General features: G+C 43.2%; 2 protein-coding genes across 5 annotated transcripts in view; one reads left to right on the top strand and one right to left on the bottom strand.

The window, feature by feature from the left end:
- LOC126392472 (collagen alpha-6(VI) chain-like) overlaps positions 1–15360 on the top strand; it is a 310923-nt gene that overhangs the window by 65228 nt on the left and 230335 nt on the right. The window lies entirely within an intron of this gene.
- The window catches only part of LOC126391497 (atrial natriuretic peptide receptor 1-like), a 122473-nt gene that overhangs the window by 58884 nt on the left and 48229 nt on the right, over positions 1–15360 (bottom strand). For all 4 annotated transcript variants that reach the window (XM_050046331.1, XM_050046333.1, XM_050046332.1 and 1 more), the window contains one exon: positions 1591–1778. In XM_050046331.1, coding sequence (XP_049902288.1) covers positions 1591–1778 — 188 coding nt within the window. The remainder of the gene's footprint in view (positions 1–1590; positions 1779–15360) is intronic.

Raw genomic sequence — 15360 nt, 5'->3', positions numbered from 1 at the left:
CCTGAAGCGTTGATACAAGGCAGGATGGATCCATGCTTCCATCTGAATGTGGTTTTTCCAATCTTCTATTGTCCAGTTTTGGTGAGAAAACCCGTGTGAATTGTAGCCTCAGTTTCCTGTTGTTAGCTGACAGGAGTGGCACCTGGTGTGGTCTTCTGCTGCTGTAGCCCATCTGCTTCAAGGTTGGACAAGGTGTTGTTGCTTCAGAGATGGTCTTCTGCACACCTTGGTTGGAACCAGTGCTTATTTGACTTCCTGTTGCCTTTCTATCATCTTGAACCAGTCTGGCCATTCTCCTCTGACCTCTGGCATCAACAAGGCATTTTGGCTCACTGGATATTTTCTCTTTTTGGGACCATCCTCTGTAAACCCTAGAGATGGTTGTGCTGAAAATCCCAGTAAATACTCAGAGCAGCCCGTCTGGCACCAACAACCATGCCACGTTCAAAGTCACTTCAATCACCTTTCTTCATCATTCTGATGCTCAGTTTGAACTTCAGCAGCTCGTCTTCATCATGTCTACATGACTAAATGCTTTGAGCTGCTGCCACATGATTGGCTGATTAGCTGCACTTTCACCTATGCCTAGTGTGCCCTGAGTGTGCCTGTGAGGATACGAGTAGATAAATGAGACTTGGATTGTTCTTTTTGGATTCGGACTTGGACATGTAAAGCTGGTGACAGTTTTATGTGCTCTGGTGAAGTATTTCCACACAGCTCATTGTGGTTGAGCACTGGGATGAACAGCCAGGTTTCTTTCTGCTTCATGTTGCTTTAGCCCTCCACACTGCACAGTGTTAAAGTCACGCATGACAACTATGACTTGTCACAACTCAGTCTGACATGGATGTAGTCGAAACCGGCGCTTGGTCAATGACTTTCAAAGTCAAACACCGCCGAAAAAAGCTGTCCTTTAACTTTGGCATGGTAGGTGACTGGTCACTGTTATTCTTTAAAAAGGTGCCCAGTGGCATCAGGAAGAAACACAGTGGGACAATAAGGAAGGTTAAGGCGACCGAAGTCCAAGTAGTGCAGGCGGGAGGGGTGGTGGATGGGTCCAACAACCTCTGACCTTTATCCAGGAGGGCTGTGTTCACTTCTGGTGAGAGTGTTAAGTCAAACACTGTTCTTTTCTCCTAAATCTAATCACGTGCTTTTGTTGTTGAAGTAAAAAAACATTAATTCACGGTGTTGTACCGATGTAGTGCGTTTTTTTTTAAGAGACTGTAAGCAATTGTACATTTCCTGTGAAAACAGAAGTGTATTTTGAAAACAGACAATGCATGTAACAGGCTGAAGTTGACACGGCGTCCCAGAACGTCAACAACCAACACACCCAGGGTACCTTGGACGTCATATGTGGACGTGGAAAGTCCATGACCAAACATCAATATGTGATGAAGTTGAAGTGAGGATGAGTTGCTTGTCAACAACAACTAGCCACAACACGCCAGCTGCATGTCTGTCGAAGTATCGCCCCTGCTTCATTACTGAACTGTGCTAAAACCACAGATGAACAATTAGTCTATGATGACGCACAGTGGCGACTTGTGCTTTTGATGGCCTGCTTTTTTGTGAAACTCTTAGTACCTGAAAGGCCTCCTTGGCCACGGCGTCGTCCTCATCTCCACGGGCCCACGGCTGCCCATGTGTGGAGTTCAGACTGTCCCCGAACACGTCGATGTAGAAGAAGACGAACTGCTCATGAGGGAGATCTGCCCGCCGAAACTCAACCATCAACCTTCTGAAGACGTCGGGTGAGCAGCAGAGAAACATCACTGTGAGAAAAAGGAGAGACGGGTTTCAGTCAGTCACAGTGACTCTAATTATATTGACTTTGGTGGGACAGAGAGACAGTGTTAGGTGAATGGGTACTTTTCCAACACGTGGATTGGCTAAAAACATCACATGACTGCACCATGTAACAAATAAATTCAAAGGTCAGAGGTTGAAGTCGAGTCAATCAGCTACACGTCCCAGAGATCACTGCTTTAAGAAGCTTCTCATCAGAGAGCTGTGGGGATGGCTGATGTTAGAGCTTGACTCGGTGGATAAACTCAGCAGCTGGAGTTCAGAGTTTCGTTCTTGTTGTCTGTGAGAAAGTGTTCTGAATATGCAAAAAAACACAACTGTGGTGTTAAAGGTCTGACTCACTGCTTTAATTCAAGGGTTTATACATCGACATCAGAGGAACTGTGAGATATTTTAGACATTTTTATATTTAGTCCCCAAGTTTAGAGAAGCAACTGATTAAACCGGTCAAGCAGATATCCGCGGGGATGGTAACATGAGACCTTTCTAAAAAGAGGTCAGAAAAGTTGGAGGGAAATATTCAGGCTATGCAAATTTATTAGAAAAGTAAAACTACGACCCAAACATCCACCACAGTCTACAGACCCACTTCCTGCTTCAACTTTAACCTTTCTACTGTTTGGCTTTATGTTTGCTGTTATTGTTCTGATGCACGATGAAGAATTATCTTAGTGAGGATAAATATAATAAAACAGGATGAAGGTAAAGCTGGATTAAAAACATCACTAAGAAAGAGAATCAAAACAAACTGAGCTACGTTCACTGGCAGCTGTGACAAACTAGCTCCACTGTGTCTGAAAGGTTCAGGTGTACGGCTTAGATCACAATCTGCTCCATGTGTTTGTCTTGTGTCCTCATGACACATGTTTATTATTCAGTGCAAAAACTTCTGAATATAAAAGAAAACTTAAAAGATGACAAGCAGCAACTCCGAAAAAATCAGCAGCTTCAAGTAATGCGCACAAATACAACTAGAATACCGCCTCTTGGTTATATGCCATCGCAAACCAGTCAAGTTTCTCTTCCAGTTTACATCCATGTCTGTAAAGTAAACGCTTCCCACAAATCTTCCCCCAACAGCACAGAAGATCAGTTTTAACGTGGACACCCAAGATTAGTGTCACCATTTGTCCAAATGTCTCCCCTTGTTCCCCTGAGATATGACGTTTAATAAGGGACAGAAATACACATTCCCAGTGCTGGAGCGCACTCTGACACAAACTGGAGCGTTGATAAATTGGGAGCGCTGTCTGAATGTAGCGTTGGGTTATCCAGAGCAGCGCACTCTGAGTGGCAGAGCGCACTCTGGACACTCTGTCTGTGGAGACGGAGCAGCAGAGCGCCGAGCGGAGTGAATGTGTGATTAACTTAACCGTTGGTTCATTCATGTAGAAATATAACGCTCCGTTTCTTCCACCAACAGGGCTCTCATTTTAGTGTAGAGCGTCAGACTGAATTTACCAACGCACCATGTCAGGTCACTCACTCTCCGGGACCGCCAGTGTTACTTGAATAAGTAAACACTGACCAACGGGACCAGACTGGCCGACCCGTATGCTCTCACTCAGTGGATGGATGATGTCACAGGAAGCCAATCTTACAAAGGAGGACCACACTTGTTTGTTTTGCTATGGAAGCTAACGTTAGCTAATGTGCTAAAAAGTTAGCGTTCCAGAGAAATCCAATATTCCTCTTAATCCCTCCCCAGTTTCTGATGAGGTGGACATGATAACCCTTAATACACATAACCTTATTCATCCCTACAACAGGAAATACTTTTTCCCTAACCTGATATGAAGTGTGCGCTGCACATGTGAGCATTTTTGATGATGGCCTCCGTCCAGTCCTTTGGTCTTATCACATTTAACCATAGTTGTCTTTGTTTTTGTTGACGGGCAGTGGCGGCTGGTTTTGAGCCATGACTCCTTCTATTCTGGCTCCCAATAACACAACAAGACAAACACATTTTAACACTCCTATGGAGCCTACAGCCCTGTGGGGGAGAGGCAGCTGCACCTCCAGCTGATAAACTGACACTGTGACATCGGCCCTTAAAGGGTCTGTTGGGCCCCAAACTGTCTGGGATCAAACAGCCGTGACAGAACAGAGCAGTGAGCTGCTTCAAACATTATCACAAGATTCATGCAGATCTGAAGCCAAAGTTTCAGACAACTGCTCCAGAATAGAGAACCGTATTTTCACACTAAAACAAATCATGGCTCAGTGGGATCTGCTGTCCAGGAGGGTTCACACCTGTTGTTTTGGTTTGGATCAAATTGAAAAGTCTGAGAGTCCAGACCAAACAAGGCAGGAATGAAAAGGCCCTGAGGGTCATTGATTCATCTCAAATCAAATTGTGGAATACAGAGCACAGGCAACCGAGGAGTAGGTTTTGTTTTAACATACGGGGGCGACACATTTTAATCAGGGGTTTGGGTTCCTCCCTCAGCATATTTTAATCATCAAACACTAATTTTTATGCACCAATTTGTGCCTTTTCTGCATCAGTTTATAGACTTCAAAATAAAAGTCCTTTGCTATTTTCATGTGGGGAACAAATGCTTCTGTGAGCAGCCAAACCAGCTGCATGTTTGAGTTAAAATTTAAATTCAACTTCTTAGAAGTTTTCCAGCGAGATGTTTACTTTTTAAAGCAGACAGACAGACAGACAGACAGACTCTGACAGCAGGACTGAGACTCATTACAGTGACAAAGTCATCAGCGAGCTGCCAGGCTCCTGACTCAGACCCCGACCCAGAGCAGCAGGACGGCTCTCATCAAAATGTCCTCTCTACAATCAGACCTCAAAATAAAGACTTATTTCCTCTGCTGTGAAAGGAGTCCTCGGTGTGTTTTGTGAATGGACGCTGTCGGTCTGAAGCACGACGAGAGGAGAAAACAATAACCGATAGCAACATGGAGGCCACCCAGAGGGACTCAGACAGCTGGAGGCGAGATTAGCTGCCACATCCACCGCAACTGATCACACCGACTCATCTGTCAGAGAGGAAATCAATGGGATTTATCACAGTGTGTGTGTGTGTGTGTGTGTGTGTGTGTGTGTGTGTGTCTCTGAGAACATCAGCTGTTCTCCTTATGCTGAGGAAAATCCATTGAGTCTTCAGTGGCTGATATTTTGTATCAAGACAATCAATGATATTGATGGAGTTTATCGGTGAAAAGACATCGCAGGGCTCTCAGGTTACTCTGGAGATTTTGTCACTTTTTGTCATTTTGTTGTTTCCTTGTTTAAAATAGAAAATAATCAAAATGGGAAACGGAGGCGGTAGGGTTCTCTCTCAGGAGGATGACACAGGGTTTGTGAAATACAGTGAAAAACTACAGGTTCCTTTATTTGGAGGGACTTTGTTGGAAGAGTTTGGTTCAGCTTTTCATTACAACCCAACAGAAGCGACACAGAACCAGCGACTCAGATCGCTCATTCAGATACTGCCATTCCTCCCACTTGTTCTGTAAAGAACAATTCACTCAAACACTACTTGTTTTATTCTGGAGATCCTGAAGGTTTCTATTTAATCGCAACAATGCAACTAAAACTGTAAACACAATTTCCAAAGCAGGATTCGTGAACAAACTGCTACACAAAGTGCGATAACATGCAAGAGCAGAATCTTAACATTTACAATAAAATAAGGATGCATTCAATTAAACAGGAAAAATTCAATCAGCCCCACACACATCTCATGCATACATATTGGTCCTGTTCACAACTGCAGCGATTGTGGGGCCTCATTTATAACCTGGCACGTGCACAGATGGACCTCAGGTGGTGATCAAGCACCTGCCCTTCAGCCCTCTGTCTGGATAGGTGCCCTTTCTGCAAGACGTGTTTTCTATTTCTTTTAATAATTTTATATTTTAGTTTTTAAATTTGGCACTTGACATCAATTCTCAATTATATGCTGTTTGCCCGACAGCTGCATTTCAGTCAAGAAGTTGTAGAGTGAGGGGCAGGGGCCCCTCACTCTACAACTTCTCTTGTGGCAGTCGCATGTAAATGGAGCACCCTGCAGAGCAGCATCACGTCTCCATGACCTGCCTCCATGCACACCCAGGTAACGACAGTGTTTGCCCTGGGCCTCGGCACTGTGTGATGATAATGTGAAATTAAACCACTACTACAACATCTCAGTACAGCCGGTCTAAACAACAAGTAAACCACACTGACCTCCTCCAACTCTCGGGCAGATTCAGGTTCACCAGTTGCCCGGTGTGAGCAGAGACAGACAGTAAATTGCTTTCCCACTTCCACATGTCTTTTTAAACCAAAACTCAATTTGAAGTTTGAAGTAAACAGCGCAGAGGAGGAGAGGAGGAGCGCAGGATGCACGTGTCTGTTCTCTGGGATTCTTGGACAATATTCAAAGCTTATTATAATCAGTACATGACTATTTAAAAGAGGAAAGGATGAGAAGAGGATGAGGGGAGTAGGAGAACAAATTGAGAAGAGGAGAGAGAAGAGGAAAGACTTTCTTGGCTTCCTCCCACATCTGAGTCTCTGTGTCGGAGCTTCAGGAAGTCTCCAGAGGCGTGATGATGACATTCCTCCGGCCTGCCGTTCCTGTCCCACCGCCTCTATTGTTTCAGGCTTTAATAACCTCTATGCAGGAAGTGGACGGTGAAACCACAGAAACCATACGGGGCTAAAAGCTCTCTTCCGATTGAAACTGAGCTCAGAACTCTGTCCCTGCAGCCGCCGAGGAGTTTACAGTCAGTCTGCTGACACTCAATCGCTGCTCTCTGTCCCTCCCTCTTACCTAGACTAAAAATACGGATCTAAAAATACTCTGTGACCTCTGTTTCTTTACCAAACACTCTCAAAACTTCATTCATCTAGGGACGGTTTGCTACTGTATCAGCACTGTACATACACACACACACACACACTATGAAGCTCAGTGTAAGTTCAGTCAGGAGGACTTTCTTTATGCGACATTCATTCACAGCTCTCTCTATCCCACCACTCCCACCAATCAGCTGATTATAGGCGTGCCCTCTCATGGTTAGCCAATAAAACTTTGCCACGATCTCCTTCAGCCATTCATGTTGCTGCTGCCAAACTTTAAATCTGTTCTCCTCTCTGCTCCTGTCATCGCGCCCTCCTCAAACCCCATTCACCTCCAGTCATCTTATCCAGAGCCCAGGATGAGCTCATCAAAGCCCACTCCTCTTCACATCCAGATCCTCAGCTCCCTCTTCATCTCATCTCACCACCACCAGCATCTAGACTCTAGACTTTTCTTTTCTCTCAAAACGAGTCTCTCCTGATTGAAATGTATACATCAAAATAATTCACAAGTTTATGAACATGGTGTTCGCTCTCTGTAAGATTGTAAAGCCAAACTGTTCTTCTTTGCTAAACCCAACCAGGTGCGTGTGTTGGCAAAACGTAACCATGTGTGTTTGTTGTTGAAGGAAAAAACGGCAATTCGTGGTGTTGTACCGACGTAGTGCTTTTATTTTGAAAGAGACTGTATGCAAACTGTACATTTCCTGTGAAAACAGAAGTGTATTTTGAAAACAGACAATGCATGTAACAGGCTGAAGTTGACACGATAGAGACATTGACCTTGAACATCTCTGACCTTTACACTATGCTAACATGGCTATATCTGCAAGAAGATAATACTGGTGGATATATTAACAGTACAAGTTATCGGCCTAGCTTCAATCAATAAGCAGACGTCTTAAATAATGGGTACTGGGAATTTTAAAAGGACACAGGCCGAAAGGGATGGTTCAGAGGTTCTTATCTACAGTCAGTATATTACACTGATCTGACGAAGTGAACGCTATGAGAATATTTTAACCAGAAAACTGACTGTGTGAGTGATTTTAGGGGTTCGTTAGGACAAACTGACAGACTGAATGTTTTCTGATGATGTGACAGGATGAATCGGCAGACTGCTGCTGTGTCAGGTGGACTCAGGGTCAAAGGTCAAAGAGCAGACGTGACCCTGAAACCAGGAAGAGCTGCGAGTCGTGCAGGAGGAGCCTGCAACACAGCAGCCCACCCCTGACCTCTGACCCCTGCACGCTTCCTGACTCCTGCAGATGTGTTGAGATGAAAGGAGACCCACTTCCACTTTCCACTTACAGTGTGACTCATCAGAGATGAAAGGACTTTGTTTTGCTCGATCGACAGAAACGCCAAAACCACCTGAACATCACACTGACGATGATGATGATGATGATGATGATGATGATGATGATGATGATGATGGGAGTTATTAAGGGAAGGTTTGGAGTTTAGAACAACTTTAATATCATCCACAGAGAGCAGAAAAGACTTAAAAACTCAAGGAATAATACAGCCAGAATATCTGCTGTCATTAATCAGTGAGTCTCTGATTGTCTCATTAATCCTGAGCTCTGACCAAGTCTTCATATCCAGCTTGCCATTTAAAAATCAAAGAATCAAAGAAGTAATCTGCCATGCAGCTGCACCTCCTTCATATGAGAAGGGAAAGCAAAGGTCACACAGGAAATAAGATGTTCTTCTCTTCTTAATCTCCTTTTATTACCTTGCTCCTCATCACTCCTTCATCTCATCTTCTTAAAGGGACAGTTCACCCCAAAATCAGAAAGACATATTTTTCCTCACTCCTGTGACGCTATCCATCGTTCTAGATTGTTTCAGTGTGAGTTGCCGAGCACAGGAGATATCAGTTGTAGTGATGTCTGTAATGCTGGGCCTACGGCAGAGAAAGATGGCAGTGAAACCTCGGAGCCAGCGCGAGTCACACGGCAACCTTCTGGAGAAGAGCCACCAGAGGTTGAAGCGCAGCAGCTGGTAACCATTGGGCATGAATACTCCAGCCTGGGTCGATAGCAGCAGTTAGCACCCAGGAAAACCACAAGCATTTATCTATACTGGGAGGGCTGGCCACAGGGCTGGGCACAGTGTGGTGAATTTTAGTGTTTTGGCTGCATAATGGTGGCTGTTGTCTGTCTCCCCAGGAAGGATGAGCGGAAGGGGCACGGCGACAACCAACACAATCTCACTCTGAAGTCGTCAAAATCCTGTGCTTGGGCAGTGACTTGCGGTGTCAAACACTGACGAAAAAAGCCGTCCTTTAACATCTGCATGTTACGTGGGTGGTTGCTGTTATAGTTTCGGCAGGGGCGTCAAGGGGAAATGCTGTGGGACAAGAACGAAAGTTAAGCCAGCAAAATTCTGACTAGGGCGTGCAGGAGGGGTGGATGGGTCCAACAAACACTGACTTTCATCCGGGAGAGCAGCATTCCCATCCTGTAAGATTATAAAGCCAAACCCTGTTCTTTTTTCCTAAACCCAACTACATGCGTTAGATGTTGGAAGATAAAAAACATCGATTTGCGGTGTTGTATTGCACAGTACAGGACATGAGTGCACCTCTGGTCTCTTCATCTGACCCTCTCTGGTTGATGTTTTCTCACTCAGGATCAAACTTTATTGGGGAGGATAATTAGAAGACATCATGTCTGACAACATCACAATTTATGACATTCATGTGAACCTGCAAACAGACTAATGGGAGACCCAGTGTTATAACTCCCTGTGTACACACTAATTACATTCGGCAATTACACTGAGGCAACAAACACTCAGGACTGCTGCTGATTGCTGTTAATCTAACGTCGATGAAACTCAGCAAAGCAAGTTCCAGACATAAAGGCTTGGTCCTCCACAGCTCGCCCACTGTTGGGAAGTTTCAGTATTAACCCTAAAATAATACATTAAAGCTCCAGTGTGTGGGATATAGGGAGATATATTGGCAGAAATGTAATTTCTAAGTAAGTTGTCTTTAGTGTATAATCACCTGAAAATAAGAATCGTTAGGTTTTTGTTACCTTAGAATGAATGCCTTCTGTTCCTGAGATATGACATTAAATAATGGCCAGAAAAGTGTTTTTGCAGAACATTATGATGTCACAGTGAAGTTGACCTTTGACCTTTTGGATATAAAATGTCACCACTTCATTATTTTAAACTGTTGGACGTTTGTGTGAAGTTTTGTCAGAATTAGCGTATGAATTCCTGAGTTATGGCCAAAAACATGTTTTGTGAGATCATAGTGACTTTTGACCACCAAATTTTCATCAGTTCACCGTTGAGTCTAAGTGGACGTTTGTGCCAAATCTGGAAAAATTCTCTCAAGGCGTTCTTGAGACATCACATTCACAGAATGAGATGGAGACAAGGTTACAGTGAACTTGATGTTTAACCACTAAAATCAAATCAGTTCATTCGTGACTCAAAGTGGATGTTTGTGACAAATTTAAAGAAATTCCCTCTATGTCTTCTTGGGATATTGCGTTCACAGATGGGACGTATGGACGTATGGATGTATGGACAACCTAAAACATAATGTCTCTGGCCACGACTACTGCCGGTGAGGAGGCATAAAAAACTATCAACTATTAAAAAAGTTGACAATTAATTTTCTGTCTGTGAACTAACTGTTTCATTTCTATAGAACACTTCAAAAGTATCATTTAAAATATGCTTCCTTCACACAGTGGCCTTAAAGAGTGAAGCCTCCAGACTACACTGCTGCCACAGAGAGAGGAAACACTTTCCACTTCATCTTGCCAAAATAAAGGTCATGAGAAATATCACTGCTTCTAACCTTTTACACTCCTCTACTTGTGTGTTGATATGAATGATATTGTATTTTCTAAAGCTCTAATGAGATGCTGTGATCTTTTACTGCATGCTTTACTGTTGGGAACATTCAGTTCTCTGCTGTTTCCATTGATCTGAAGGCAAAACGAAAAAAAGAAACTCTGGATCATTAAAGCTGCTCAGTGAAATGTCAGATGACTCTGGAGAAGTATTGATATAAAATATGTTAGCTGCTTCACACACACACACACACACACACACACACACACACACACACACTGCAGCTCCCTCTCAGTGAATGAGGAACGCTTCACTCTGTACTGGTAAACAGCAGGAGACTGGGAGCTACAGGGAGAAAATACATACTTGTGTATGTGTTTTACATTTTCAAACATTGACAATACAAAAATTTATTTCCACAAATCTTCTCAAATTTCCTGTATGCAGTTTGCATCTTGACCACAATGGAAGCCTGTTTTGGGACTGCTGCTGCTTGAACCGTCCATCTTGACTCAACACTGCTCTTCCTTCTCCTGTCAGGTCCACCACACTACGAGCGCATGTCTCAGAAACCCTGTGTGTCAGACTAATTTTCATGAATAAATAGAGCATCCTTAATCGTGAAAAAAAAGTCCCATATTTTTTAAATTGCCATGTTTTAAAAAGGTCTTTATAATAATAAAAATATAGTCCATACCCATTGGTGGCTTTGTCACCTTCTACCTATGCCAATCCTCAATATGCCTATGTGCAGTTTCACATAGATTGACCACGTCAGTGAGTAGAAAAACGTGGGACAGACCCGCACACAGAGTTTTCGTCATTATATAGTAAGATGTTATTTGAAAAGCGCCTTACAAAACACTCAAGGTCACTGTACAATAGTAAAGTAATAAATAACAATAAGGAGAGACAACACAGAAGAAACAATACAGAACAAAACAAAACAAGAAATAAATGTACAGTGCAGTCACAGAGAGTATGCTAATTTGAACAGCTGAGTTTTGAGTCTGGATTTAAACAGTGGAAGAAAGACAATGTTGCGGATGTCAGGTGGGAGTGAGTTCCTGAGTTGAGGAGCAGAGCAGCAGAAAGCTCTGAGACGGGCGGAGGGGACAGAGAGGTGGATGGAGGAGGAGGATCGGAGGGAGTGGGAGGAGGTGGCAATGTGGAGGAGATTGGACAAATATGGAGGGACGAGGTTATGGGTGGCCTTGAATGTGTAAAAGAGAATTTTGAATTGAATCCTGGATTTAACCGGAAGCCAGTGAAGCTGCTGGAGGACAGGGGTGATGTGGTGGAATGAGGGGGTTTGGGTGACGACACGAGCAGTGGAGTTTTGGACCATTTGAAGCTTATGGAGGGACCTGTGAGGGAGACCAAAGAGGAGAGAATTGCAGTAGTCGATGCGGGAAGTGACAAGGCTATGGACAAGAATAGAAGTGGTGTGGGGGCTGAGGGAAGGGCGGAGACGATTAATGCTGCGGAGATGAAAATATGCAGACCGGGTAATATTATTGATATGAGAGTGGAAGGATAGAGTGCTGTTGAGGATTGACACCCAGACTCTTAACCTGAGGGGAAGGGGAAACGGAGGAGCTGTCAATTTGGAGAGAGAAACTTTAGATACTGTAGATTTTGTGCCCATGAGGAGGATTTCTTTTTTATCTCTGTTGAGTTTAAGGAAGTTAGACGTGAGCCAGGATTTAATTTTGGAAAGACAGGTGGTTTATGCATGGATGGATCACTGAACAGGCTTACTGGGCTCAAAGTGCCCCCCCTCACCAGCCTTCACTTGCAAAATGTCACTTAAATTAACACGTAGGTGCAATGACGTTGCAGACTGACACAAAATAACAACAAAAACGATCAAAACATCAACAAAAAGACACAAAACAACCACAAGGAGGCAAAAAAACACAAAATCAACACAAAAGCCCATTTTCTACCGCAGGAACTTTTATCACCAGGAATTCTTTTACCCAGGTAAATAAATTCCTGGTGATAAAAATTCCTGGAAACACTGGTAGAAAAGGGGCTAAAGTCTGTGTGTCACCTGAAAATAAAAATCGATGTGTTCTCATTACCTCAGAGTGAGCCGTTTATATTTACATAGGGAGTGGGTCTTTGTCCACGGAGCTTGCCATGTTCACCGCCATGTTTCTACAACACAGTCTCACTCTGAAGTCGTCAAATATCCGGCGCTTGGTCAGTGACTTCCAGCGTGAAACGCAGCCTTTCGCCATTATTGTTCAACGGCCCCCAGCAGTGTCAGGGGGAAATGAGGTGGGACAACAACAAAAATTACGGAGGAGGACGTCCAAGTAGGGTGGGTGGGAGGGAGCAGTCGTGGATGGTCAAACAACCACTGACTTTCACCCAGGAGGCCAGTGTTCACTTCCCATAAGATTATAAAGCCAAACCCTGTTCTTTTTTCCTAAACCCAACCATGTGTGTGTGTGTTGTTGAAGGAAAAAAAAACATCAATTTGCGGTGCTGTACTGACGTAGTGCTTTTATTTTGAAAGAGACTGAATGCAAACTGTACATTTCCTGTGAAAACAGAAGTGTATTTTGAAAACAGACAATGCATATAACAGGCTGAAGTTGACACGGCATCCCAGAACATCAACAACCAACACACCCAGGGTACCTTGGACGTCATATGTGGACGTGGAAAGTCCATGACCAAACGTTCTTATGAGACGAGGTCGGAGTGAGAATGTGTTGGTTTCTACAGTAGCCCAGAATGGACAAACCAAACACTGACTACAGATGGGGAAATTCCCAAGTTCACATTTTCACATTGGGCCCATCTGAGATGAGCAGTGTCAGAAAAACACAGATGTCAGAAAAACAGATTTTTAAACATGAAACTGATTTATTTGGTGTTTTTACTGGTTTAACCAGCTGGTCTGTTTGCAATGAACAATGAACACTGAAGGAAATCTAACTGGGAGATGTTTCAGCTGATTGAAATCTGCAATCCTCACCACTAGATGCCACTAAATCTCACACACTGGACCTTTAAAAAGAGAAGATGAGAAATAACCCTCCTGGATAAAGACGACTGAAGCTACCCACATATAAGCAGTCACGACTCTTTCTACATTTCCATTTTGACACTCAAACTGACTCACTGCCTCATTCAAGCATAATCATTTTCTGTCATAACATAAAGCTCGACTTCAGCTGTACAGGAGACACACGTCTGAAAGGTTTGGAGCTGAATCAAGTCATTGTGTTCTCAGGGATTTCTGTAGGAAGGACACAGTCGATTAGAGGCTGTTTACAAAACAGGAAGTGCTCACGATGCTCTCCCGCTGACACAGCTGGATCAAAGCCACATTACACGGTTCAGAGACAGATAATAAATAAATCTAACCTGACAACATCAGAGAGCTCTGTTCTTCTGCCTGAGCCTCATGTCTTATTTTGTCTGTTGGACACTGTGGCAGATTAATATGGGATGTAGAGTGTAAATATAAATAACTGAACATCATTGAATCATCTGTTGATTTTATGAGGTGAATTTAATAGTATTCTTTTTCATTATTGTTATTTATTTCCTGTCACATTTGGGAAACAGAAATCTACACTAAACAAAAAAAAAAAAAATGAAAAGAAAAGTAATTCGGCCCTTCATTACACTACATATACATATATATATATAGTGTGCATCTAATATCTATTTTATAGTGCTGTGAAAATGTCAACAAATTTGTCCTTCAAACAGCTGATTTATTCAAGTTTATCCCCAAAAAGCTACATTTTACAAGATTACATTGAACACAACATGAGAACGTTATAAATTTACCTTTGCCCAGTACTCATTTTTACTGAGTAAAGCTTGAACACTTCACAATGTAAATCAGTGCAACCTCGGTGAGCTGTTTGTTGCAGCCACCTGCTGCTAAGAGGTAATGATTTAAATCTGCTAGCTGCTAACAGCTAACTGCTAACTTAATGAGCTCTCCTCCTGCTGATTTCATGCTCTTCTCCAGATACACTCCTCTCAGCAGTGATAGTTGAAAAGGCTTCAGAGAGCTTTTGTCGTTTTTACATTATACGAAACAGTGTGTTTCAGGGTTTTCTTGACGTCGGATAACTCGATACACTTTGATATGTAGTTATGTTGTTGTGGCCTTTTGTGATATTTCTAAATAATAGTAGTGATAGTATTAAAAAATAGTTAAAAAAAGTGAAAGATAAACATTTGGATTTTTCCCCCATTTGTGGCGCCCCCTGTGGATGACAGCGTCTTTAGCATTCGCCTAAACTACCTATGCCACGGGCTGGTACTGATACCCGCTCTAAAGTTGGGCATTTTAACATGGGGGCCTATTGGGATCGACTCGCTTTTAAAACCAGCCTCAAGTGGCCATTAGAGGAACTGCAGTTTCTGGCACTTCCACACTGACTTCATTTTTCAGCCCTGGAGGTTGCAGCTTGATCTGAGCTCTGTAAGTATTGTTTTTGTTGCTGATCACAATCTGAATATGACAGACACACTCTGACTGACCGAGACAGCCTCCAGTGTGTCTTAAAACCATTCAGTTCTCACAGCAGAGTGTCTAAACACCAAGAGAGCAGGAACTGCCTCGACAAAAGCTTCCTTCCATCAGCAGCAGTAACACTGAAGACCGCAGACATTTAATTTAAGTTCTGCTTCAAGCTTGATTCAACCTCTTTAAGTTTACTCTCTTTTCTCAGCAACAGTTTGTAGTGTCTTCTCCTGAACGTCCTCAGATCAGAGGAGCGATATCTTAATGAGCAGCGTTTGTTTTATGTCTCTTTATTACCTCCATGCATGCCTGACACAGCTAATTGGGTGTGCTTGCTGCCGTCAGTAAAATCTGCGACCCCGATGTTCCTGTGCCACGCTGGATGCTGCTTCATGAGCACATCAGGTTCACTCTC

This window comes from Epinephelus moara, chromosome 6 (genome assembly GCF_006386435.1).
Source record: "Epinephelus moara isolate mb chromosome 6, YSFRI_EMoa_1.0, whole genome shotgun sequence".
Lineage (NCBI taxonomy): Eukaryota > Metazoa > Chordata > Actinopteri > Perciformes > Serranidae > Epinephelus > Epinephelus moara.
The sequence above is the reverse complement of the archived record's forward strand: the minus strand, read 5'-3'. Positions and strand labels throughout refer to the sequence as shown.